This window comes from Acipenser ruthenus, chromosome 60, assembly GCF_902713425.1.
Source record: "Acipenser ruthenus chromosome 60, fAciRut3.2 maternal haplotype, whole genome shotgun sequence".
Taxonomy (NCBI): domain Eukaryota; kingdom Metazoa; phylum Chordata; class Actinopteri; order Acipenseriformes; family Acipenseridae; genus Acipenser; species Acipenser ruthenus.
Genome location: NC_081248.1, coordinates 1,877,505 through 1,902,638, shown reverse-complemented (window position 1 = coordinate 1,902,638; position 25,134 = coordinate 1,877,505). Strand labels below are relative to the sequence as shown.

Genomic DNA, 25,134 nt, shown 5'->3' with positions numbered 1-25,134 from the left:
AGAGACATCAACCCAACCCAAGATCTCAAACACACACAGAGGAAGAGTCATCAACCCAACACAAGACCTCACACACACACAGAGGAAGAGTCATCAACCCAACACAAGATCTCACACACACACAAAGGAAGAGTCATCAACCCAACACAAGATCTCACACACACACAGAGGAAGAGTCATCAACCCAACACAAGATCTCAAACACACACACAGGAAGAGACATCAACCCAACCCAAGATCTCAAACACACACAGAGGAAGAGTCATCAACCCAACACAAGACCTCACACACACACAGAGGAAGAGTCATCAACCCAACCCAAGATCTCAAACACACACACACACACAGAGGAAGAGTCATCAACCCAACACAAGATCTCACACACACACACAGAGGAAGAGTCATCAACCCAACACAAGATCTCAAACACACACACAGAGGAAGAGTCATCAACCCAACCCAAGATCTCAAACACACACACAGGAAGAGTCATCAACCCAACACAAGATCTCACAAACACACACAGAGGAAGAGTCATCAACCCAACACAAGATCTCACACACACACAGAGGAAGAGTCATCAACCCAACACAAGACCTCACACACACACAGAGGAAGAGTCATCAACCCAACACAGGATCTCACACACACACAGAGGAAGAGTCATCAACCCAACACAAGACCTCACACACACACAGAGGAAGAGTCATCAACCCAACACAAGATCTCAAACACACACACACACACAGAGGAAGAGTCATCAACCCAACACAGGATCTCACACACACACAGAGGAAGAGTCATCAACCCAACACAAGATCTCACAAACACACACAGAGGAAGAGTCATCAACCCAACACAAGATCTCACAAACACACAGAGGAAGAGACATCAACCCAACACAAGACCTCACACACACACACAGAGGAAGAGTCATCAACCCAACACAAGATCTCAAACACACACAGAGGAAGAGTCATCAACCCAACCCAAGATCTCACACACACACACAGAGGAAGAGTCATCAACCCAACACAAGACCTCAAACACACACAGAGGAAGAGTCATCAACCCAACACAAGACCTCACACACACACAGAGGAAGAGTCATCAACCCAACACAAGATCTCACACACACACAGAGGAAGAGTCATCAACCCAACCCAAGATCTCACAAACACACACAGAGGAAGAGTCATCAACCCAACACAAGATCTCAAACACACACAGAGGAAGAGTCATCAACCCAACACAAGATCTCAAACACACACAGAGGAAGAGTCATCAACCCAACACAAGACCTCAAACACACAGAGGAAGAGTCATCAACCCAACCCAAGATCTCACACACACACAGAGGAAGAGTCATCAACCCAACCCAAGATCTCACACACACAGAGGAAGAGTCATCAACCCAACACAGGATCTCACACACACACACAGAGGAAGAGTCATCAACCCAACACAAGATCTCACACACACACAGAGGAAGAGTCATCAACCCAACACAAGACCTCACACACACACAGAGGAAGAGTCATCAACCCAACACAGGATCTCACACACACACAGAGGAAGAGTCATCAACCCAACACAAGACCTCACACACACACAGAGGAAGAGTCATCAACCCAACACAAGATCTCAAACACACACACACACACAGAGGAAGAGTCATCAACCCAACACAGGATCTCACACACACACAGAGGAAGAGTCATCAACCCAACACAAGATCTCACAAACACACACAGAGGAAGAGTCATCAACCCAACACAAGATCTCACAAACACACAGAGGAAGAGACATCAACCCAACACAAGACCTCACACACACACACAGAGGAAGAGTCATCAACCCAACACAAGATCTCAAACACACACAGAGGAAGAGTCATCAACCCAACCCAAGATCTCACACACACACAGAGGAAGAGTCATCAACCCAACACAAGACCTCAAACACACACAGAGGAAGAGTCATCAACCCAACACAAGACCTCACACACACACAGAGGAAGAGTCATCAACCCAACACAAGATCTCACACACACACAGAGGAAGAGTCATCAACCCAACACAAGATCTCACAAACACACACAGAGGAAGAGTCATCAACCCAACCCAAGATCTCAAACACACACAGAGGAAGAGTCATCAACCCAACACAAGATCTCAAACACACACAGAGGAAGAGTCATCAACCCAACACAAGACCTCAAACACACAGAGGAAGAGTCATCAACCCAACCCAAGATCTCACACACACACAGAGGAAGAGTCATCAACCCAACCCAAGATCTCACACACACAGAGGAAGAGTCATCAACCCAACACAGGATCTCACACACACACACAGAGGAAGAGTCATCAACCCAACACAAGATCTCAAACACACACACAGCGGAAGAGTCACTCCAACACAAGATCTCACACACACACAGAGCCAGCCAATATAATATATAGGTAAACAAGCAAAACTGCTCAAATAATGTCATGAAATACTAATATATATAGTTGTTGGGGTCCCTAAAATATTAGGCTTAAATTTTATTTTCCTAAAAAAGATCATTTAACAAAAAATACCACGCTGCTGCTACTGAAGCAAGAGCAATGCAGAAAAGAAAGTGGCTTCAGAACTGAAAAAGAAGCTGTAGGTTTAGTAAAACCTCACTTACTGCCCTGATTTTGCTTTCATTGACTTCATAGATCTCTAATAAAGTCACTTAAAGTGACACGTGTGAACCTGTTAATCTACATGTCTGTGGACAAGCCCAATCTTGACAACATTTCTGAACTTGCCTTTGAGAAGGCTTTCCAGTATTGGTGCAGTGACAAAAGACCTCAGGGTTATGTTTTGAATGTTTTGCACAGCTGTTGAAAATCCTCTTCAGGTGATGGAAAGGTGAAGCAAATGTATGGTGTCAGACAGTACATGTGTATTGTTCAAAACAAATGTTATGCATAATCTGACATTAATTTTATCAATGGAAAAGTCTAATTTCTAGATTTTTTTTATTATTGAAAAGAATGGAGTATTTTGTCAAAAGTAAATGTATGACTACATTAGAAAGGATGCTACTCTAATCCACACACTGATTTCTTAAAAAGGATTTTAGTTACTGTCTTGTAACAACTGTAAGATGTTGTACTATAAGAAGGGAAACTTGAAATGAACAGGATTTATTTTTTTATATTAAAAGCACTTGGTAGGCTGTAAAAATGATACTGTAATCTTTGTTTTAGTGCAATGTTATGGGTTATTGCCATGTTATATTGCAAAACAATAGGGCAGCAGTGTGGAGTAGTGGTTAGGGCTCTGGACTCTTGACCGGAGGGTCGTGGGTTCAATCCCTGGTAGGGGACACTGCTGCTGTACCCTTGAGCAAGGTACTTTACCTAGATTGCTCCAGTAAAAACCCAACTGTATAAATGGGTAATTGTATGTAAAAATAACATGTAAAAAATAATGCAATTGTATGTAAAAATAATGTGATATCTTGTAACAATTGTATGTCGCCCTGGACAAGGGCGTCTGCTAAGAAATACATGATAATAATAATCATAACAGACAAGGAAGTAAAATACATTGTTATGATGCATGAGTAATTGATTACACAACAGTGTGTATGCAATAGATCTGTCTACACATCTATATTATAGTAATTTAAGGTACAGCTGGAATAAAAACAGGATGTGTAACACCCCTTGAGGACTGTGGAGTTTTATACCAGTAGTGACTAGTGCATTTCTTCAGTGAAGTTTATTGAAATGATTAGTCACTAGTGATACAAAAATATAAAAGCCAGGGAAAACCTGGAGCTGTGATTACTTGATTTTTCATGTGCTTTAAAAATCGACTCGGTAGACGACCCTGTCACAAATGTGCCACTCTGGCTTTGGTCATACTGGACACAAGCCTTGCAGTACATCTTATTCTCTGAAGGCGTAGACTTACTGCAGCCAGTCAAATTGGTATTATAAACTAAATCTACTTTAAGATATCAGAACAGTATAAAAACATCAAAACACAAAATATTTCAAGTGACTAGCCACTTCTTCACATTGTTTCTTTGAAACGGACCGTATGAAATTGTTATACTATAACAAATCTCGTGTTAGTAATAAGACAGTTAAGCATTCATCCCTCAAATCTATAGTCTTAAATACTTTTTTTTTTTTTTTAACACTATTTTACACGGATTAAATATCTACCAACCAAGAGTTGTGTTATTCATGCAATTGGGCTTTTTAAAAAAAGAAATACATAATTGAAAAATGAAACAGTATGAGGTAATGGCTGTTTTCATAATGTTTTGATGTCTAAAAAGTACAATTTGTTCATACTGAAAGTTCAGTTAAACCACAGCGATGAATAAATTAATAGCTTAAGTAATCACACAGACAGAATGTAATGAAATGGGGAGATGAAGGAAGGTTTCAGTCCCGAGTGATTTGTAAGCACTATCAATGTTTGTTCACCACTGCTACACCCCGTTAGAAAAATGGACTTTTCCTGCTTTTTTTTTTTTTTTTTTTTTTTAAGCACTCACCCAAAGGACCCCCGAGACACAGACATCAACTAGTCATCAGATTTAATTCACCTTGGGCGAACGTTAGTTTCTAACCCTGTGTGTGTGTGTGTAAAATATATATAAATAAAAAAAAACAGTTGCAAGGGCTAAAGGAAATACTGCTGCATTTTTAATGTTTGAAATAGCTGGTTAAACATTACACTGTCCTCATAAGGTAGGTTTTGTCAGTTTCCTTCCTTGTGAGGACTTTTTCGACCCAGCAATCACTAAAAAACAAGCATGCACACAGCCAGCCATGCGCACACATACACACACACATAGCCAATGAGCTGAAGACACACAAGCACAGACAGACAGCCACAGTTAGTCTCTCACCTGCACTGGTCTGACAGTGGAGGCATCTGGTGCGCAGGTCAGTCTCAGGTAGTGCTTTGTGATGTCCTGGCTGGTCCCCAGTATCTTAAACTCTTCCCAGTCGAGCCCGTCCCCGCTGCCTTGCTGGGAGCTGTGGGAGTCGAAGGCGTTGATCTGCAGCACCAGCGGTTCTGTCCTCAGCCTCTTCCCACCCAGCACGCTCTGGAACCGCGCTGCCCGGTTCTGTTTCTTAAACTCTCGCTCCGGGTCCTCAAAGTCCAGCCCCGCGCAGCCGCCCTTCCTGCGCCCACCGGCCCGCTTCTGAGACTGAGGACCTCCCGTCCCAGAGTCGTCCGTGTTCCTGCTCGAACAAAAAAAAAAAAAAAAAAAATGATTTAAATCTCCCCCTTCCTCACATCTGTTCCCTCTTCCTGCCTCTGCTTCTACACCAGGGTTTCCCAATCCTGGTCCTGGGGACCCACTGTGTCCGCTGGTTTTCATTCCAACGGAGCTCTCAATTTCTTAATTAAACCCTTAATTGAACTGATAATTTGCTTAATTAGACCATAATTGTTTTTAGCTCTGTAAACTATACTGTATTTAAATACTTTCATTGTAACCCTGTACTGCCCTGTAACACCTGTAATTCACCTTATAAAGGCATCTGCCAAATAAATAAATAAAACTAATTACACATTAACACCCCTCCCTCAATTAGGCAACGTTTAGCCAAATACATTGTTGTTCTACTTGTTAAAATTCGAGCTGTTACTGGAATTGTACAGTACAGTATAAAACTCAATGTAAGTTTTGGTATTTCACAAGCTTTAGCATGTGGTATCTGTTGGCGAAACACTGGTTTCAGTAGTAATCTGTAGCAAACCAGTTTCTAGTCAGATAACGCCCTCTAGCGGTTAATAAAAATGCATACTGCATTGACTTCAGTTTTATAGCTGGCTGTGGCTACCACTGTACCTCTACCTCCCTCCCTCCCCCTCTTACCTGCGTCCTCGGTTTCCTCTGCCTCTGCCCCTGCCTCTCCCTCTCCCTCCTCTCCCTCCTTTCTGGTTCCTCCTTGAGAGTGAAGGTCTGGACTCACAGGAGATGCTGCTGTCAGACTGAGAGCCAGAGTCACTGCAGGGGAGAGAAAACAACAAAACATTGTCATTTTATGAGGTCTTTACTCCAGGGAAATTCGTAACGCAGACATATTCCCCTGCTTGGATTTGCCCACAGTGTGTTCGGAAAAGCAAAAGAGACAGTTGTGGCTGCAAATAGTTTGTGTGTAACTATCAATCAAACTCTCCTCTCTCCAGTGTGGAGAAGAAGACCTGGAACCATATCCCTCCCCCTTCCCTCCTACAGTGCCTCCCCCTGCTGCCCTGCTTCCCTCACCTCCTGCGGTGTCTGCCCCTGTTCCTGTGCGGGGATGAAGACCTGGATCTGGACCGGCTGCTGGAGGAGGAGCTCTGCTCCTTGGTGAACACGTTCCTGTAGTTACCCAGCTTGTGGGGGCTGAACGTGGAGTGGGAGGAGCCAGACGAGGAGACTCCACCCCTGTGCCGGCCCCCGCCCCTCGCAGATACGCCTCCAGCTCCGCTGGATTGGCTCACGGGCTCCAAGCCCCTCTGTGAAGGCACCGCCTCCCAGAGATTCTTCTGTTTCAGTCTGGAAGGAAAAAGAAAAAAAAAAGAGAAGAGAGAGCGAGAGAGAGATCAGGCAGGTCCAGTCCCTCTAAGGGAATACCAACCATGGATTTAAAATTTCGGAGCACTAACAAATAGATACATATGTCTGACAGAGTCTATCTGTGTGTCTGGTCTCTTACTCTGGCAGTGTCTGTGTGTGTGTGTGTGTGTGTGTGTGTGTGTTGTGGTGTCTTACTCTGACAGGGTCTATCTGTGTGTCTGTTTTCTTACTCTGGCAGCGGCTCTCTGCTCCAGTCGATGGTGTAGGCTGTCCCGTCCTGCAGTCGGCCCTGCAGAACCTCTTTCAGAACCTTCTCCGTGCGGTCCTTGTCCTCCTCGGACTCGCAGGCTGTGAAGCAGCGCTGCACGTACTCCTTCATCGCCTTGGGCCAGTCCTCGGGCCGGGTCACGCTCACACTGACCAGAGAACAAGAAAACAAGCATCACACTTTGACTTTTACTGACAGAACTAATGTTCATCTTATTTAGAAAAAAAAAAAAAAGTATTGTTTCAAGACTGCGACTCTAACAATAGGCTGTGTGGTCCAGTGGTTAAAGAAAAGGGCTTGCAACCAGGAGGTCCCCGGTTCAAATTCTACCTCAGCCACTGACTCATTGTGTGACCCTGAGCAAGTCACTTAACCTCCTTGTGCTCTGTCTTTAGGGTGAGATGTAATTGTAAGTGACTCTGCAGCTGATGCATAGTTCACACACCCGAGTCTCTGCAAGTCGCCTTGGATAAAGGCGTCTGCTAAATAAACAAATAATAATAATAATAATAATAATAATAATAATAATAATAATAATTTGTTTGGTTAGTAGCTTATTGATCCCAGAATCTCATCAAGCAGCTTCTTAAAGGATCCCAGGGTGTCAGCTTCAACAACATTACTGGGGAGTTGGTTCCAGACCCTCACAATTCTCTTGTGTAAAAAAGTGCCTCCTATTTTTCTGTTCTGAATGCTCCTTTATCTAATCTCCATTTGTGACCCCTGGTCCTTGCCCAAGTCCCCTGGGTCGACATTGTCTATACCTTTTAGAATTTTGAATGCTTGAATCAGATCACCGCATAGTCTTCTTTGTTCAAGACTGAATAGATTCAATTCTTTTAGCCTGTCTGCATACGACATGCCTTTTAAACCTGGAATAATTCTGGTTGCTCTTCTTTGCACTCTTTCTAGAGCAGCAATATCCTTTTTGTAGCGGGGTGACCAGAACTGAACACAATATTCTACATGAGGTCTTACTAATGCATTGTAAAAGTTTTTAATATTACTTCAATAGTAGTCTAGAGCTGGTTTCACTGACCCCCATTAGCACAAATTTTACCTAATGTAGGAACTGAAAGAAGGCTCCCATTGGCATAACAGTTTGATCCATTCCTCGTATTAATACGTCACACCTAAGCTTGTTATCTATACACTGTGGCTGATCAAGCTCGTATTAAAACCTGGAATGGGTGAAGCTGGTATGCAATAGGAGTCTTGTTTCCATCCCTGCAATATAACTTTAGGTACGGCCGTCCAATACTAATTGGTGTATGTGAAACCACTCGCCAATGGTGAATAAGGTGACACAAAATTTAACCCTAACCCACCCTGCCTCCCCCCCCCCCCCCCCCCCTTTTTCAAACTTACTCTTGCCCCGCCCACCTGTCCTGTGATGTCGCTGATAAGCCGGCCAATCCACTGCTCTGTTCCTGGGAAGGGAAGTTCTGGTTGGTCATTACGAATGGGCGTTTCTGGATGTTGAACTTCACTGCGCCTGTACCTGGAGCCTCTTCACAGAGGGAGAGAAATGATTGAATATATTATATAATAATAAAAGATAAGAGCCTAGCTAATAATAATAATAATAATAATAATAATAATAATAATAATAATAATAATAAGCCTTGATAGCAGTAGAAGTGAGCTCACGTTTCATGCGTTGCCACTGCTGCTGCCCTTGCTGAACTCCTCCTTTCCCTTTCTTGCTCCCCCCATCAGAGTACGAATTCTGGTGCTGCTGCTGATTGAACTGCTGGCCCGAAGCCTGGTTCTGATAGCCTTGCTGCTGGCTCGGCCCGGTTTGGGTCCCGTACCCATGCCCTGGGCTCTGATAATGGTGCTGGCCCGCGCTGGACCCCTGGTTCTGGTAGCCCTGCTGGGACGGGTTCTGGTAATTCTGAGGGTAGTGGTTCCTCTGTTGCTGGTTGTGAGGGTGGCTGTTATGCTGTGACAGTTCTTTTTGCCCCCCTCCTCCCGATGCCCCCAGGGAGTGGGTAGGGGTGAGAGGGGACTGGGGGGTGCTTGGGGTAGAGGGTTGGGACTGAGGCTGGAAGGAGGTGTCATCCATTGGAGGCAATGGAGGCTGAGGGAAGAAAAAAAGAGAAACGAGGAATGAATCACTTTTTATATTTGGGTGCAGAGATTAGAGTAAGAGTTTACAATAGGGCTGCACAAAACGATTACTGGGATCGAGCTCTCCACAGAAATCAGGAGCCGACAGTCAGGTGAGGGTCATTGGTGTCGATCAGGCTGATTTACCAGCCGCGTGTTTGGATCGCTGTTCTCCACAGAGTCCAGGAAAAGCAGCGATCATCACAAACCAAAGCAGCCGTTTCTTCACTGGTTTCAGTTGGAATGGTAAATTAGCCCAATCAACACCAATGGCCGCACCTGTGAAAAACGCAATTCGTGCAGCACTAGTTTACAAAAATTATTGTTCAGCATCAAGCTCTTGGGACTAGTGACCGTTTCTACCCAAGAGAGGCACAGACTTAAGAGGCACAGACAGAATCATTGAATACAACTTGTAAATTACACTGTCTGAAAGTGAGTGGTCTGTATAAATAAGGTCAGAGGTAAAAATAATATGGCAGTGAAAAGGTTATTTCCTACTGGACACCACCTGTAATGGAACTTTTGAGAGAATCATAGAACTCAGCTGTGTACCACCTACAAAGTTCCTATGTCAAAATGTGGAGTCTGAATCAGAGAACACTGGAGGTTAAAGCAATCCGGCAGGGAAAGAGTTAATTTAACACTGGCAGGTTTGCAAACTCATAGAAGCTCCCCTGCTATAAAAGTCAGGTTTTAAAAGGATCCCAACAATTCAGAATCAACAATGTGGCTAAGTTACCCTTTATAACCCATTCCACCCCTCCCCACTCTCTGTGTAAGTGCCCCTAAGTCAATTTCCACAGTTTGTCATCTAGTCCTAGTTTCTGTGCTGCACTTAAACTAATTTTAAGATTTTTAAGCCCGCAATCAAGTCCCACGCCAGTTGTTCTTTGTTTTCAGAATATCCAGTACAGGGTGTCTCACCTGTGCAGTGGGAGTGGTGGGAGTGGTGGGAGGCTGCTGGTAGGAGCCAGGGACTGCATACTGACCCTGCTGGGGATAACCACCTCCATACTGAGAGGGGAAGAAGAGAGACGGGGTGAGGACAGAGTTGGAAACACAGGTTACAAGCCATGAAAAAATCTCCCAGACGTTAACGTCTGATTATTTTCAAACATTCTAGATGTGTTAAGTTTGAATGCAATTCACCTTAAAGCTTAAACGTTAAGGAGAGGAAACTGAAACACACCCCGTAAAACAAACAGCATTACGCATAAACATGTTGCAGTGATTACATTTAAAATGAACGTGTTCAACAGGAAAGCAAACAGAAATCAAGCAGCTCTGATATCTGGAAGCAGGACTCACGGCAGGCATCTGGTAGTAGTAGTTATAGGGGTAGCTGTAGCCACTGTACTGCTGCTGCTGGTACCACTGGTAATATTGCTGCTGCTGCTGCAGGTTAGATGAGTCACCCTGCACTGCGGGGTACTGAGGCGCCTGTCAGTACACAAACAAGACAACAGACCAGTCAGTTCAGTTCTATATAGGGGAATCACAATTCACTGCATGTTGATGAATCATGATGCTTTCTTTACACAAGGTCACGATACATGTAATGGTCCTGATGCTTGTGTGATGCGTAATAAAATCTTTTAAATGATGGACAATTGTGCTAAAAGACAAAAATTAAATGAGTCTGGGAGAGAATGTATTCATACCAACTGTAAAACACTTATTCTTCATTCAAGAACCACTTGGTAAACTGCAATGTTGTGGTTCTGCTCTTGTGTCACTGTAGAAACGAAACACACCTTTGTTATGATACAGGGACCTTGGTGCTTAAACATAGGTGTAGACCTGGCAGCTTTGCTATTTGATTGGACTATTCTCTCACTCCCTCTCATCTGTGCTGCACTCCGATTGGACTAGTCCCTTACCTGCGCTGTGCTCTGATTGGACGCTGCAGTCTTGGCTGCTGAGCTGGCTGTATTCTTGCTGATTGACGCCAGTGCCTGTCGAGCTTTCTCCCACTCTGGGTTCTCATGAATTGGACCTTCAGAACCGTCCCCGCCAATACCATACTGCTGGGGCCTGCGGGGAAGGATGAAAATGAGGGGGGGGGGTCACACAGACATGCATACTAGTCAATTGCTTCCATCTGAAACTGCATGCTTCACAATTACTTTATCAATTCAAACAATTAGGGCTGTCAAGCGATTCAAAAACTTGCTCTCAGTTAATCTCAGGGGTTTCGCTGTCGCTCGTCACTCTCGTAATTTGCGAATGTTTTTTGAAAGTGACGACAAAAAAAAATGTGGCATCGTCACTAGTGACGATCGTTTCTGTTTGTACTATAAAAAAAATCCCTTTTTTTAAAGTCACACACAACGTCTCGTTCTTCAAAAGAAGGGATCGCTAAACAATAGAGTCACTGCTGCTGATCAGATCAGCGCCTCGGCCTCATCGATTCATTGACTCTGAAACGTTCTCATCCCGTGGTAAGCGACGTAAATGCAGTCAGCCATTCAGCGCCTCAGTTTCATGTTGCGTGTCAGTTACCATGGTAACCCAGACCGCTTTATGAGGCTGTACTCGGTGCTGCTGTAGCTTTCAGCCTCACGTTATTCTTTGCAACCTGACAGCTTCTGCCGCTGCACTTTCACGACTAGAGAGTTCTGCTCAAACCTTTGCATCCGCAGTGTTAGCGCCATTGCGCCAGTGTCCCGGTGAAATTCTCTTAACGCGCTCGTGTGTCCCCCTTCCCTGACCAGACGCAATCAATACCAATACGCAGCAAATTAATGCATGTTGTATTAGCATGACATGTATGACGACAGGCTAATCTTTTTTACTTGTTTCTTTACACTTGCGTTTTCATAATTAAACTCCCGTGCTTTTATTCTCCAGTCCAGTAGAATGCGCTCACACCCGCCCTGGTTACACAGGCAGTTTCACAGTAAAGCATGGACAACAACATCAGGCTTGCTAACAACATGGCCCGGCGCAAATATAACCTCGTATCCGTTACACCTGACCATTACTTCTGGAAGAATAAGTAATAAGCTTCGGCAGTGACTGTTGAAATATAGGTTATTATAGTTGTGCTTAAAAATACTGTCTGCAGAAGATTTGTGAAACGAAAACGCATCATTACCTAAAAAAAGAAAAAAAGTAGCCTACGGTAACGTTATAAAATATGTGAAATGTGTCTTTTCTATGACCAAAAATGCTGAAATTCAGGGCCAAAATTATTCCGTATGTTTTAAGCACCAACTGTCTCTTGACCATTTCGCCAGTAGGCCTATAACAAGCATGATAAAATTGTATATATACAGTGTATGTGGTTTTATACAGCAGTGTATATATACCTACAATACATCTTGCATTGAGAAAACACCACTAGAATCGGAATAAAGGAAATTATTATGTAATACAGTTCACGTGCAGCATGGTTTTGGTAAGTATCATTTTCTAAACTATATAATTATGTGCAGTATTAAAATAAGTTAAAAACATAGCAAATCCACAAAACCAACGAAATACATAGTGTATATTTGACATTTTATTTGTAGTGTTCTGTGTAACATGGGCCATCGTTTAACCTGAAGCAGATATACTCGTTTATCATATTATAAACAACACCAACGTGTAAAAATAAAGCAACAATTGTTTTGAAAACTGTCCAAAATATTTACTTGGTGGCTAAGAATGAAAAATGTCAAGATAACAATGCCATTTTTTATATGGAAATTGTCAAAATAAAAGGGGAAGCTGGAAGAATTTACCAGTCAGGACAACGGCATTTAAATACTACTACTATTAAACTGTATCTGTTGGTAATGTGGTTTCTTCTAGCAGTTTTCAAACTGGGGTACTCGAGAAAAATTCTGAAATGGCAGACAACGCATTTTATTTAGTACCACTTGCCAATCTATTGCAAACTTTTGTCATGTAATCAGCGTTTAATCGCCAACACCAGACTGACGCGCTGTGACAGCGTTCAGTGCACACATGGCTAATTTACATATTAAATATGTACATTTTAAATAAGCCCTGTTGTTTAAATGTAATATAAACAGTTGGGCGGTTACTGCAGTTTGTCTGGGATACAAAAAAGACATTTTAAAAAACTAAGCCTCGTCTTTAACTCATTTTATTTCCTGTGTGCGTTCATGCCTGCAAGTCGATATTAATTCTTTTCAATGACCCGATTAAAGTTTATTGTAACTTAAGTACTACATTTCAAAATACAGAATGTATGGCCAATCAGAAACCAAAGTATTGCCATGCGGTCTAGTTTGACGAGCCGTTACGTCTGGTGTGAGAGTAGTTTTAGCTTTCAATCCAGTGAAAAAAATGTGGATTGTTTGCTCAATACTAGTACATTACTAGCAAACGGCGATCAAGGCGAAATACCATCAAAGATTAAAAACGCCAAAAATGTCTTGCGACTGAAGCTCTCTCCAATTTCCCTGCCATTATCAGTGATTGGTGTGGAAACAAGCAGGGACATCCATCACACTGATACTAGGTAAGCGTTTTATTGTTGTTTTTTAATTAGCATCAGTACTGTACGTTTTAGTCACCAGTTCACAGTGCCAATCTCCCGGAAGCTGTTTCATGACTGCCTAGCACAGCGGCTGTGTGCCGTCATCACAGAGGAACTCTGAGAACAAGGCAACAAAATTGACAACAATGTCAATCAGAATACGTTTACTGTAGAATTTTGGTGTTACAAGCACTGCATGATTAATTAGAGTCCTTACGTTTAATATGCCAATCTCTTTCACATGAACATGCAGGGCTTAACACTGACTTTGAACACTTGTCAAGCACCAGCAAATAAAAAAAAAAGCATGTGCTTCTACTAGTAGCTAATATGTGTTTGAATATGTTATATGCTATTCGAATAGCTTTTTATTTTTGTATAATCGTGTATGACTACACTGACCCACCCCTAACTCAAACATGTTCTTCTTTGACAATAATAATAATTAATAATAATAATAATAATAATAATAATAATAATAATAATAATAATTTTAAATTCTTTATTAATAACTTGAAATTGCCCAAATAAAACAAACATTCACTGAGTAACAGTTATATCCTCCTATGTAAATATAATTTAAAAATAAATGTGGTTATTGAAATAAAGCTACAATGTTAACGGGTCTGCAGTCAATAGCTTTCCAACAGCACATTATAGTATTGTCCTTAGCTTGATTCATGTATTCTGTCGAAACCAATGGGTTTTACTTGTTGTACTGTCGTCTGTAGCAGAAAAACTACCAGAAAGTGTATTTTGAGAAGTGAAACCACGTTGAGCATGCAGGTTGTACAGCAGACTAGATGCATGTCTGTGACACTGGAACTCACTTTGACAGTAGATACAAGTAACTCTCTTTCTATCCAATGTACCATCAAAGTTTAAAAAAAAAAAAAAAAAACAACTTCAAAAAGTCTTTCAGTTTGAGTGTTTTGATACATAATGCGGTTCCATTACTAATTTTATATTTAAACGAGGACTACACTCATTCAGTCCTGGAATGCACTAAAATGTACCCGTTGGAAATTAATTACGGTATGCTAAGAGGGACAAGACAGGAGTACGATTAACATGCGTTAACAAAAAATGTATGAGTTAATCGCAGAAGTTAAGCAAGCAATAAGACACGACAGGGTGTTGGTTGTGCTAGAATAACCGCACGCCCAGGGGCGAAGTAAGACACAACACCCTGGAGTGTTGTACAGCGCTTATAAAATGGGTTACTAGTTTTTAGAAATAGATATAGACACATTTTAATTTAAAAATGAATATAGGTTTATTTTTTCCTAAATACATTACTACGCTAGGAAAAATACTGCCAAAAATAGTTCCAATTAATTTAATAGATAAACAATTTTTTTAATAATTTATTTAATTTATTATGATAATATTTTCAGTATTCTCATGAAGCTGACTGTACAGTTTTCTAAATTAAATGGCTGGTTACACAGTTGGACAGATCGCAGTAGGTGGCGCTGTTTGGTGAGTAGGGGAGTTTGTTTCTGCCTTTTGTTTATGAGTTGACGACAGTACTCCAGGAGTTCCTGTCTATCAGCTGGTGCACAATAGCTTCATAAAACTACCTTATAAAATGGTTTGGGAGACATCTGCGTCCTGAGTACCGATGACTTAAGTTTGTTGAAGTCTGCTTGGGATATAGCAGGGTAATGTTGTCACTTGTCTTTTTGTTGTTGAGTGTAAGTATTCATGACAGAAATGAAGACGCTGTTTGCTTTTAAAGTGGACATCTCAAATTAGGTTTACAGATCGTCCCACTGTGGGAGAATTTAAAAAACGGTTCTGGCCAGCACAGAATCTTGTGTAGCTGCTAACCGAATGCTGTGCGACAGCTGATGTTATCACTTCAGCAAAGAAACTTCTTAAAAAACTGTGTCTATTTCAGTCTTGGGTGCAGTTTTCCAGTCCATATTGTTTTTGTTTGTGCTGACCAATCATTAAAAAACTGACCCAGCCCAAACAGTTACTTTTTTAGTGCTCCACTCTTCTTTATTAGCTTCAAATGTATTACACTTCAGCAGTCCTGAGAGAGTACTCATGGTTTCATTTTTTTTCTGACTTTTTTTTTTTTTTTTTAATTATTGCTGTCGGTTCCGTTACCGAACTGTTGTGGTCTAAATCCTCCAGGAATGTGTGGACATCGGAGTCACCAAACAAGTTTCATTCACATGGAGGAAGTCTGACATTGTATTACTATTGTTTTTATTGGGGATAAAATGACGGCCAATTCGAAATTATTTTTTTTAAACGTTCTTAAACGCTCGGTGCAATAACGTCTGTTTGTAAAAAGTCTTAGTTGCTGGGACTTGTTTTTACCCCTTGGTTGTACTGTAATAATTCAATGGCTTGGAATGCTTATCAGGACGCAGATTTCTCCCAACCCATTTTATAACTGTGATTAATTGACGGCCCTACAAACAATACAATTCAAACACAACAATTACAATATTGACATTGCTGGTTCACACCCAGAACACACTTCAGACACACACATACATGACTGTGCTGCTCCTGCTTTGAAACAGAAGAGTGTGGTTTGTTAACGACCAGTTTGAGGTTGACTGCCGCTTTGCTATTCCTATTCGGTGCCAACTAGAGCTGCGCAAACAGATTATTAGGATCGACTATCTGAACATTCGTACAAGTTCATAAAATGTTGTTGTATTAGAATGAACAGGGGGTAGGAGTGTGAATAAATCAGGTTTCTGTAAATCTGCTCAGAATTAAGCAACTTTCTTCATAGCATGAATAAGTCATCATGTTGGTTTACTATAATAATAATAATAATAATAATAATAATAATAATAATAATAATAATAAAGTTTGAGTCCAACAATTATTTACCACCAAACTCCTGGCTCTTGAAATAATAAACTTCATTGAGGAGATAGAAACTCACACTAGCCCTGCTGCTGCACAGTCCTGGGGTTCAGAACACGCCTCAATGAAGTCTATTATTAATATTGAAATTACCAGGAACCATGAGTTTGAGCAGGGTAAGAAACTCACACCAGTCCTGGGGTTCAGAGCTCCCCTCAATGAAGGCTATTATTAATATTGAAATGATCAGCAGCCAGGAGTTTGAGCAGGGTTAGAAACTCACACCAGCCCTGCCTCACCCAGTCATGGCTTTCAGAACTACTCATAATGAAGTCTATTATTAATAATATTGAAATGATCAGGAGCCAGGAGTTTCAAACTTCTGGCTCCTGATCATTTAAAAATAGACACCATTGAGGGTTCTGAACCCCATACTGGGTGCAGCAGCAGCAGGGCTAGTGTGAGCTTCTACCTCTGTTCAAACTCCTGATCATTTCAATACTAAACTTCCTTGAGAGGAAAACAGAAATAATTCACTTTTTTTCTGTTAACAACACACCCCCCAAAAAAAAAAAACACAAAAAAACGCAAATACAACAGCATAAAACAAATGGCTGGCACAGAAGCTGAATTTATCTCGGAAAGATGTACAGGTGTATTAACAACCTACAGTAAACATGTCCAGTGTGAAATGCACCTATTGTCTTAAAATGATCTCTACGGGTAACAGTGTAGTTTTACAAATATAACAGTTACTGTAACATTAATATAACTGTTAACTTACTGTTGCGAAGAAGGAAGGACACACACACACAAAACACACACAGCGCTGATAAAGGCGTATAAACTAAAACTAAACAGATACTCGTTTAAGTCGTGTAATACTGCACATATATAAGCGGTGCACAATATTTAAATAGCAGCGGCGTCTTTTACACGATAATATATCTGTTTACACATTCTTACCAGCTTGCGGCCTGACTTTGTTGACTCGGGTTCGCCGCCATTTTCTCACCGATATCGTCCTCCCCTCTGAAGAGGAGGCTTTTCAACGAACACAAAATAACAGAGTAGAAACGAACTCTTTATTTCGCCTTTCCAATTGTTTATTTACTTAGTTTTAATTGTCGTCTGTGGAAAAAAAATTGAAGTAAAAATAAACACAAAACAGACCCACTTGTGTTGGCCTGAAATAAAACGACCTGAAAAAAAATATCTCCGCGAAATGGACCCCCAGACCAAGCTACGCTTTCCTATTGGAAGACCTCCCCCTAGTACCCGCCCTTTCCTGTGACTAAACGTTTTCCTATTAGTGTAAAGAGCAATCCGTCATAACAAAAACTCGAAGAATTCTATTAGCTATAGTATAGGTAAGGTCAATAAATTATGTCGGGGCTGTGGAAATGAAAAAAGGGTGTCTGGGGAGTGTAGTTTTTAATGAAAGATATTGAGCGTAATTTGAATTGGACGATTACAACCACAGCCACCTGCTTGATACTGTGGCAAACCTCTGTTAACGCAGACAGGCGCATCACACACAGGGCGAGGCAATCCACACCCAGGCGGAGGGCGGGGCGCTCGAACCTGGGACCTCTCGCACTAAAGCATAGCGATGTGAAAACAGCGGTGTGGAGTGTAATATGATTTTCTTTAGTGTGGGAGAACTATCTGAATATTCGAACAAACATGCTGCACACAAATTCGAAGGCAAAAATCGATGTCTGTCACTGCCATAATTTACATAGTTGATAGATACATAGTTGATATTGTAACGAAACAGGGTTAATGTTCAGCCCTTACAAGGACGCCCTGGAACCAATCACACTATGATGATTTGGCGATAGAGAGAAGTAGTAAACTCACACACTCATTGAACGCTCAAGCACTTTATTGACACAGAGCCCAAAGGGTATCTGCTGAACACAGTAAAAGCAGAGGGGGTCACTACAGGGAAGCGTCTCCCCCTCACGGTGACCACCGGCCCTTGGTTGAATCCCCATCCTAAATAGCTCGTGGGAATGAGGCTGGAGCCTTAGGTGATTATTTAATGGGCAATTAAGGCTCCAGCCACAGTACAAAAGACCCACTCCAGGCTCGGAGCGGGGGAGAGAGAAGCTTAGACGAGAAAGAGCGTGAGCAAGAGTGAATGCTACCTGGAAGTGAAGGTGCTCGTTGTAAAGGAAATCATTTGTTAGTGTTTATTCTTGTTTTGGCCCATGTGCCCATTTCTTTGGTGTGTTTTGTTATTCATAAATATACTGCTAAGGCAGTTCAGCCCCGTGCCATTTGTTTTTGCACTTCTTTCTGGTCCGTGACGTCACCACACACCTGTGCACTGCAACCACTCTGCCACATGCATCAGCTGAGATTGTGATTGGTCTAGCTGGATCATACAACCTCAATACTGGATCTTCTGTCAGGAGCGTCTTCAGATTCTTCCAAGATGTCTCATGTTCATGGCCCCCGTTCCTTTCATTGCTTTTCTCTCTCCGTTTTCTTAGTGGGGTTATCATTTCTGAAAGACTGGTTATGAACTTTCCCATGGAGTTGACATGCCCATGAATCTCTGGACGTCCTTTTTGCATTGTGGACGTGGCATGTTCTCGATAGCTGATGCTTTCACCCTGTCAGGCTGGATCCCTTTACTGCTAATAACGTCTCCTACAAAAGTCAACTCTGTAACTCCAGAGATGCATTATTCTTTATTAAGTTCTTTACTGTAGCATCAAGCACCTTCTTCAGTCTGGAATCATGTTGTTCTTTAGATGATCCCCACACAATGATGTCATCCATTGATGTGTCAATGCCTTCAATATGCTTGTATATCATATGAATGGTTTTGTGATATACTTCAGGTGCTGAAGCAATCTCAAATGGTAGCCTTAGGAATCTGTATCTCCCATACAGAGTTGAACGTGAACAATTTGGAGCTGGCATAGTCCAGTTTCAGTTGCCAAAATCCAGAGGAAGCATCTAATTTGCTGAAGTATTTAGCATTAGCAAACTGTGCCATAATTTCTTCTCGTGTTGAAAGTTTAAAATGTTCTCTTTTAATTGCACGATTCAGATCCCTGGAGTCCATATTTTGGTCTTGGCTGAAGTCCTCTGTAATCTTTTTCAGAGATGACATTAACTTGTGCTCCAGTCTCTAATTTAAGTGGAACTATAATGCCATTCACTTGCAATGCAAGTATCCAGTCTCTCTCATTTTCTTTATTTTCAGTCACAACGTCCACATAGAGCCTTTTCAGCATCCGCATATACTTGTCCTTGCTTTGGTTGTGTCTTACAGCACCGTGCAAAATGATTATTTGTTCCACATTTTTTGCAATCTTTTCCATATGCTGGGCAATTTCTATGGGCCATGTTGTGTTCCACAATGTCCACACATAACCTCTCTGGCTTGGATTTGTTTTGAGCTGAGTGCAGCTCTGTTTTCAGGTTAAATTCCGTCTATGTTACATGTCTGCTCACTGCATGAACAGAGCTATTCACTGCACAGCTCTTTGGTCTGTGTTTTGATAGTTTCTGCTGCCCTACATATTCTTATTGCCTTTTCCTAATCCAAGTCTTGCTGTTGAAGCACAATTGAAAGTCATGGATGTTTATTTTTTTTAACTATAAACGAATGGGTTTCACAGAGTTATTGTCTACATTTACATGAGTTGTCTGTATGACATGTGTTAATGGAGCCTATACAATAACACCTGTTTCTATACATGTCAGATGCGCAAGTTTTCAATGCTCTGCTCCATTTCTGATGGCAAAATGAAATCTTAATTGGCACAGAATGACCACCTTGAAGTAGAAACACACAAGTGACACGACCATGGGTCGCAAATGGAGATTAGATAACGGGGCATTCAGAACAGAAAATAGGAGGCACTTTTTTACACAGAGAGGGTCTGGAACCAACTCCCCAGTAATGTTGTTGAAGCTGACACCCTGGGATCCTTCCAGAAGCTGCATGATGAGATTCTGGGATCAATAAGCTACTAACAAGCAAACGAGCAAGATGGGCTGAATGGCCTCCTCTCGTTTGTAAATGTTCTTATGTTCTTAAATGACAAGCGTGTTGATTTAAACACTTCCGCTCTGTGTTCTGGGAGGGGAAATGTCTTCACACAAGGGGTGGTTGATATGACGTCATCGGGCACGCACTGCAGTTCAGGGGCTACGTGCTCACATACGGGGCCAAAGTTAGCTTAGATCTGTGCTCAAGTGTAAATGGGGGGCTCAGATTATAAGAATCAGCCAGTTCTGGTCCGAGTTGTAACTGTAAAGTGTAAACAGATCAGTTTGGATAAAATGCATATTGCTGGCAATACACTAGCTGCGCACTAGATGGCGCTGGTGCTTACTAATACAATGATGATTGAGCCTGTGTTACACATGTCTATGGAGGTGCAGCTACAGTAGAACTGAAAAGCAGCTCCTGAACTCACAGTCAAAGCAACAGACTTATCAAAAGAAATAAAAAACACAGATTTCAGTGATTGAAATAATAAGAGCACTTGGATCATTGCAAACATTGTGTGTCTCAGCGTGTGTCTGTGTCTCAATGTGTGTGTCTGTGTGTCACAGTGTGTGTGTCATAGTGTGTGTCTGTCTCGGTGTGTTTGTTTGTGTGTGTCATTGTGTCAGTGTGCGTGTGTCTGTGTCTCAGTGTGTGTGTCTGTGTGTGTGTCAGTCTGCTTGTCTCAGTGTGTGTGTGTGTGTGTGTGTGTGTGTGTCAGTCTGCTTGTCTCAGTGTGTGTGTGTGTGTGTCAGTCTGCTTGTCTCAGTGTGTGTGTGCCTGTTTCAGTGTGTGTGTGGGTGTGTCAGTCTGCTTGTCTCAGTGTGTGTGTGCCTGTTTCAGTGTGTGTGTGGGTGTGTCAGTCTGCGTGTCTCAGTGTGTGTGTGCCTGTTTCAGTGTGTGTGTGGGTGTGTCAGTCTGCGTGTCTCAGTGTGTGTGTGCCTGTTTCAGTGTGTGTGTGGGTGTGTCAGTCTGCGTGTCTCAGTGTATGTGTGTCTCAGTGAGTGTGTCTGTGTGTGTGTCAGTCTGCTTGTTTCAGTGTATATGTCTCAGTGTATGTGTGTCTCAGTGAGTGTGTCTGTCAGTCTGTGTGTCTCCATTATGTCTTGAACCAAGTAACACACAAATCATTTTTAATGACTGATTTTATATTAAAAAAAAAAAAAATTACAAACAATATTTTTTAGCATTTACAGTATTTTTCAATCACACTATTAAACTTATTCTCTCACCCTTTGCTCTTCCACTGACTCCCTCCTCTCCCCTCCCTGTCCTCTCTCCACTCCTGTTTCACTCTCCTCCACTCTCCCCCCCCCCCCCCCATCTCCTCTCTCATGTCCTCTGCTGAAAGTTTTCATACAGACTCTCCTCATTGGAATACACTCCCTCCCCCGGTCCTTTCACCCTCCCATTCTCTCTCTCTACCTCTCTGGGCAGTGAATACATCCCCACCCCCCTGGGCAATGAATACACCTCCTCCTCTCTCTCACCCCCTCCCCCTCTCTCTGTCTGCCTGGGTTCAAAATACATGCACCCTTCCCTCCCTCTGCCCACCTCTCTCGGCAGGGAATAAAAACATTCTTCCCTCCCGCTCTTTCCTTTCCCCCCCTCTCTCACTCCATCTATCCTTGTTATTATGGGTAGGGTATAGATTAAACCCTCTGTCCTCCCCTCTCTTGCTCCCTCATTCCCCCTCCCTTCCTCTCTCTTTCCTTTCCCCTCCTCTCTCGTTCCCTCTATCCCTGCCTCGTGCTGCAGGGAGTACACACACTCCTCTTTCTCTCCCTTTGTCTTCTCGCTGGCTCTGTCATTCACTTTGGCATACGTTACACAGTATTCAAGAGGTAGGTTCTGAAACAAAACACAGACACACAGTTTATTGCAGCTTCCAAATACAGTAAAAGTACAGTGTGATAAAGCACAGGGAAAGCACATCACAGTGTGATAAAGCACAGTGAAAGCACAGCACAGTGTGATAAAGCACAGTGAAAGCACAGCACAGTGTGATAAAGCACAGTGAAAGCACAGCACAGTGTGATAAAGCACAGTGAAAGCACAGCACAGTGTAATAAAGCACAGTGAAAGCACAGCACAGTGTGATAAAGCACAGTGAAAGCACAGCACAGTGTAATAAAGCACAGTGAAAGCACAGCACAGTGTGATAAAGCACAGTGAACGCACAGCACAGTGTGATAAAGCACAGTGAAAGCACATCACAGTGTGATAAAGCACAGTGAAAGCACAGCACAGTGTAATAAAGCACAGTGAAAGCACAGCACAGTGTAATAAAGCACAGTGAAAGCACAGCACAGTGTGATAAAGCACAGTGGACGCACAGCACAGTGTGATAAAGCACAGTGAAAGCACAGCACAGTGTGATAAAGCACAGTGAACGCACAGCACAGTGTGATAAAGCACAGTGAAAGCACAGCACAGTGTGATAAAGCACAGTGAAAGCACAGCACAGTGTAATAAAGCAGAGTGAAAGCACAGCACAGTGTGATAAAGCACAGTGAAAGCACAGCACAGTGTGATAAAGCACAGTGAAAGCACAGCACAGTGTGATAAAGCACAGTGAACGCACAGCACAGTGCTTTCAAACACAAGCATTTCTACTATGTGTAATAGAGTCCAGAAAAAAACGAGCTGAAAGTCTCACACAATCTGCAATTTCTTTTATAAATTTGTTGTGTTCAGACTGTTGTCATCTTATTTTAATGTCCTTATTTTGACCACAACAAAACCAAAACGATAGGAAACCCTATTTTACATTACAGTGTGTGCTGCCATTATTTGTCCATCTATGATAGATACATTTGAGTTTTTTCAGTTCATCCTTAAATGCAACACAGCGACTCTGCATTTTGTATGTTACACGCGGGAACAATATTTCTGAGTTTAGTTTGTGTTAAACTAGTAGAATATATGCTCGAAATTGAACAAAAAATTGCCCCATGGATTAGCGATAAAAGCCAATGCCTTCAGTGCGGTGAGCTCTGTCCTCACAGGCTCCAATCTAGGCTGCTGGTTGACAAAAAAAAAAACATAGTTGTTATTAAGTTGAACTGTGTTGGCCAATAATTTGCTTTATATATGAATCCTAAGCACAATTAGACAACATCCTACACTTTGGGCTTGACTTAAGTTTAGTGGCACAGACAGACATGCAGCCAGACATCCACAGTGACAGACAGGCAGACATCCACACTGACAGACAGGCAGACATCCACACTGACAGACAGGCAGACATCCACGCTGACAGACAGGCAGACATCCACACTGACAGACAGGCACACTGACAGACAGGCAGACATCCACACTGACAGACAGGCAGACATCCACACTGACAGACAGGCACACTGACAGACAGGCAGACAGGCAGACATCCACACTGACAGACAGGCACACTGCCTCACCTTTCTGTTCTTGGGTTCCTGTCCTCTCTTAACTGTGTGTGAGAGAGAGCAGAGAGTTTGTCATCCCACCGACTCATCAAAACATTAAAGCAGAGTATCTGAGTAATTGCAATAACAAGAAGCACTCGGATCATTGCAAACACCACAGAAATGTAAAGGGGACAGCTGAAGGTACTTGTATGAGTTGGGGCTACGATCAGGGTAATAAAATACTATGAGGACTGTGTTACAGCAGCAGTGTGAATAAGAAGGTATCACACAAGGGGTTCATTTGTGCCGGATCGCCCCAGATCCGGTACCTTTTTGTCTGAGAGGCAACAGTTTTCAAATGAGAACCATATGAAAAAAAAGTACTCTATATACTTAACATGTAGAATAAAATATTTCCTGTTCCATTAATTGAATGACCAAAGTGTGCTGTAATAATATATTTTTTCAATCCAAAAACCAGCGCTCTTCAAAACAGCAGTGTGGTCGCTCCTGTTCATCAGATTAGTCACTGCGCCGCTGGTGTTTTTCAAACCTGAAGATTATGTTAAAACACTGCGAGGCAAAGGTGGGCATGCAGCTCCCAACACCAACAATAAGACACGACCCTCCCCCCCCCGATCCACAAGCAGAGGAGAACCTGAAGCATATATGGGAGCTGCTGTAAATCAAGATCAGTTCATTAAGTCTAGAAACAGAAATGCTATCTCTCTTCTTTAATTATAAAACCTGCTACCGTTCTCATTACAAATTAACCCCTGCATTGCACACTATTTACATCACAGTCCATTAACACAGCAATAGTGGGAATTAGGGAGTCAAACCGTCAAGAGAATTTTAAACACTGGGCTGAGTTTGATGTATAAATAAAATAGTTTAAAAAATTTAAGTGTGTGCTAGATATGGCGGGATTGGGAGGTTAGAATCTCCAGGTGTTGATTGACTAATTGATTATCAGTTTACCCTGGCCACATGCCTTTAAAAAGGGTCTGGAAAGCCGAATGGAAGATGTGTAATCTGTGGCGCTCCCTCACGGCTGTGTGTATAGCCAGGGTGAGCGATGGGTTATCACCGCGTGAAGACTGGGATAACTGAAACTCTAGAAGAACGGCCGCGTGTGTGCCGGGTTCTTGTGTGTTAAAGGACTTCATTTAGGGGATTTTAATTCCACAAAAGTATGTTGAAGTTTGGTTAGGGAGAAGGTTCCTGGTGCAGGACTTCCCTGTATAGCGAGAGTAGTGCATGGCTGACTGTAGGCCTTATTTTCCAGCTGTTTTTATTTGGCTTTTGCATTTTGGTATTTTCATGTACACCTGTGTGTATGTTCTCCCACACTAGGGATACCATTGCTGGTACCCTAGTGGCGGCCACCTACCACTGTAATTGTAATAAAACCTGGAGGCCTGAGTGATGTTTTCAATTTCA

The 25,134-nt window shown here is 42.3% G+C and overlaps 2 protein-coding genes across 7 annotated transcripts in view; both read right to left on the bottom strand.

Moving 5' to 3' along the window:
* The window catches only part of LOC117968279 (leukocyte receptor cluster member 8 homolog), a 33,892-nt gene extending 16,294 nt beyond the window's left edge, over positions 1–17,598 (bottom strand). The window contains exons 1-10 of one of the 2 annotated variants that reach the window (XM_059018585.1): positions 17,257–17,598; positions 10,841–10,994; positions 10,269–10,400; positions 9,885–9,974; positions 8,496–8,928; positions 8,214–8,355; positions 6,808–6,993; positions 6,284–6,556; positions 5,891–6,022; positions 4,910–5,249 (exon numbers count right to left, since the gene is read on the bottom strand). In XM_059018585.1, coding sequence (XP_058874568.1) covers positions 4,910–5,249; positions 5,891–6,022; positions 6,284–6,556; positions 6,808–6,993; positions 8,214–8,355; positions 8,496–8,928; positions 9,885–9,974; positions 10,269–10,400; positions 10,841–10,994; positions 17,257–17,297 — 1,923 coding nt within the window. In that variant the 5' untranslated portion in view covers positions 17,298–17,598. The remainder of the gene's footprint in view (positions 1–4,909; positions 5,250–5,890; positions 6,023–6,283; positions 6,557–6,807; positions 6,994–8,213; positions 8,356–8,495; positions 8,929–9,884; positions 9,975–10,268; positions 10,401–10,840; positions 10,995–17,256) is intronic. The other variant, XM_059018586.1, reaches the window with a different exon arrangement.
* A 4,037-nt stretch (positions 17,599–21,635) lies between these two features.
* Positions 21,636–25,134, bottom strand: part of LOC117410228 (Fc receptor-like protein 5) — a 47,618-nt gene continuing 44,119 nt past the window's right edge. For 4 of the 5 annotated variants that reach the window (XM_059018527.1, XM_059018529.1, XM_059018526.1 and 1 more), the window contains 2 exons: positions 23,722–23,753; positions 21,636–22,156 (listed from right to left, as the gene is read on the bottom strand). In XM_059018527.1, coding sequence (XP_058874510.1) covers positions 21,638–22,156; positions 23,722–23,753 — 551 coding nt within the window. In that variant the 3' untranslated portion in view covers positions 21,636–21,637. Of the gene's footprint in view, positions 22,157–22,875; positions 23,330–23,721; positions 23,754–25,134 lie in introns of those variants that run through there. The other variant, XM_059018530.1, reaches the window with a different exon arrangement.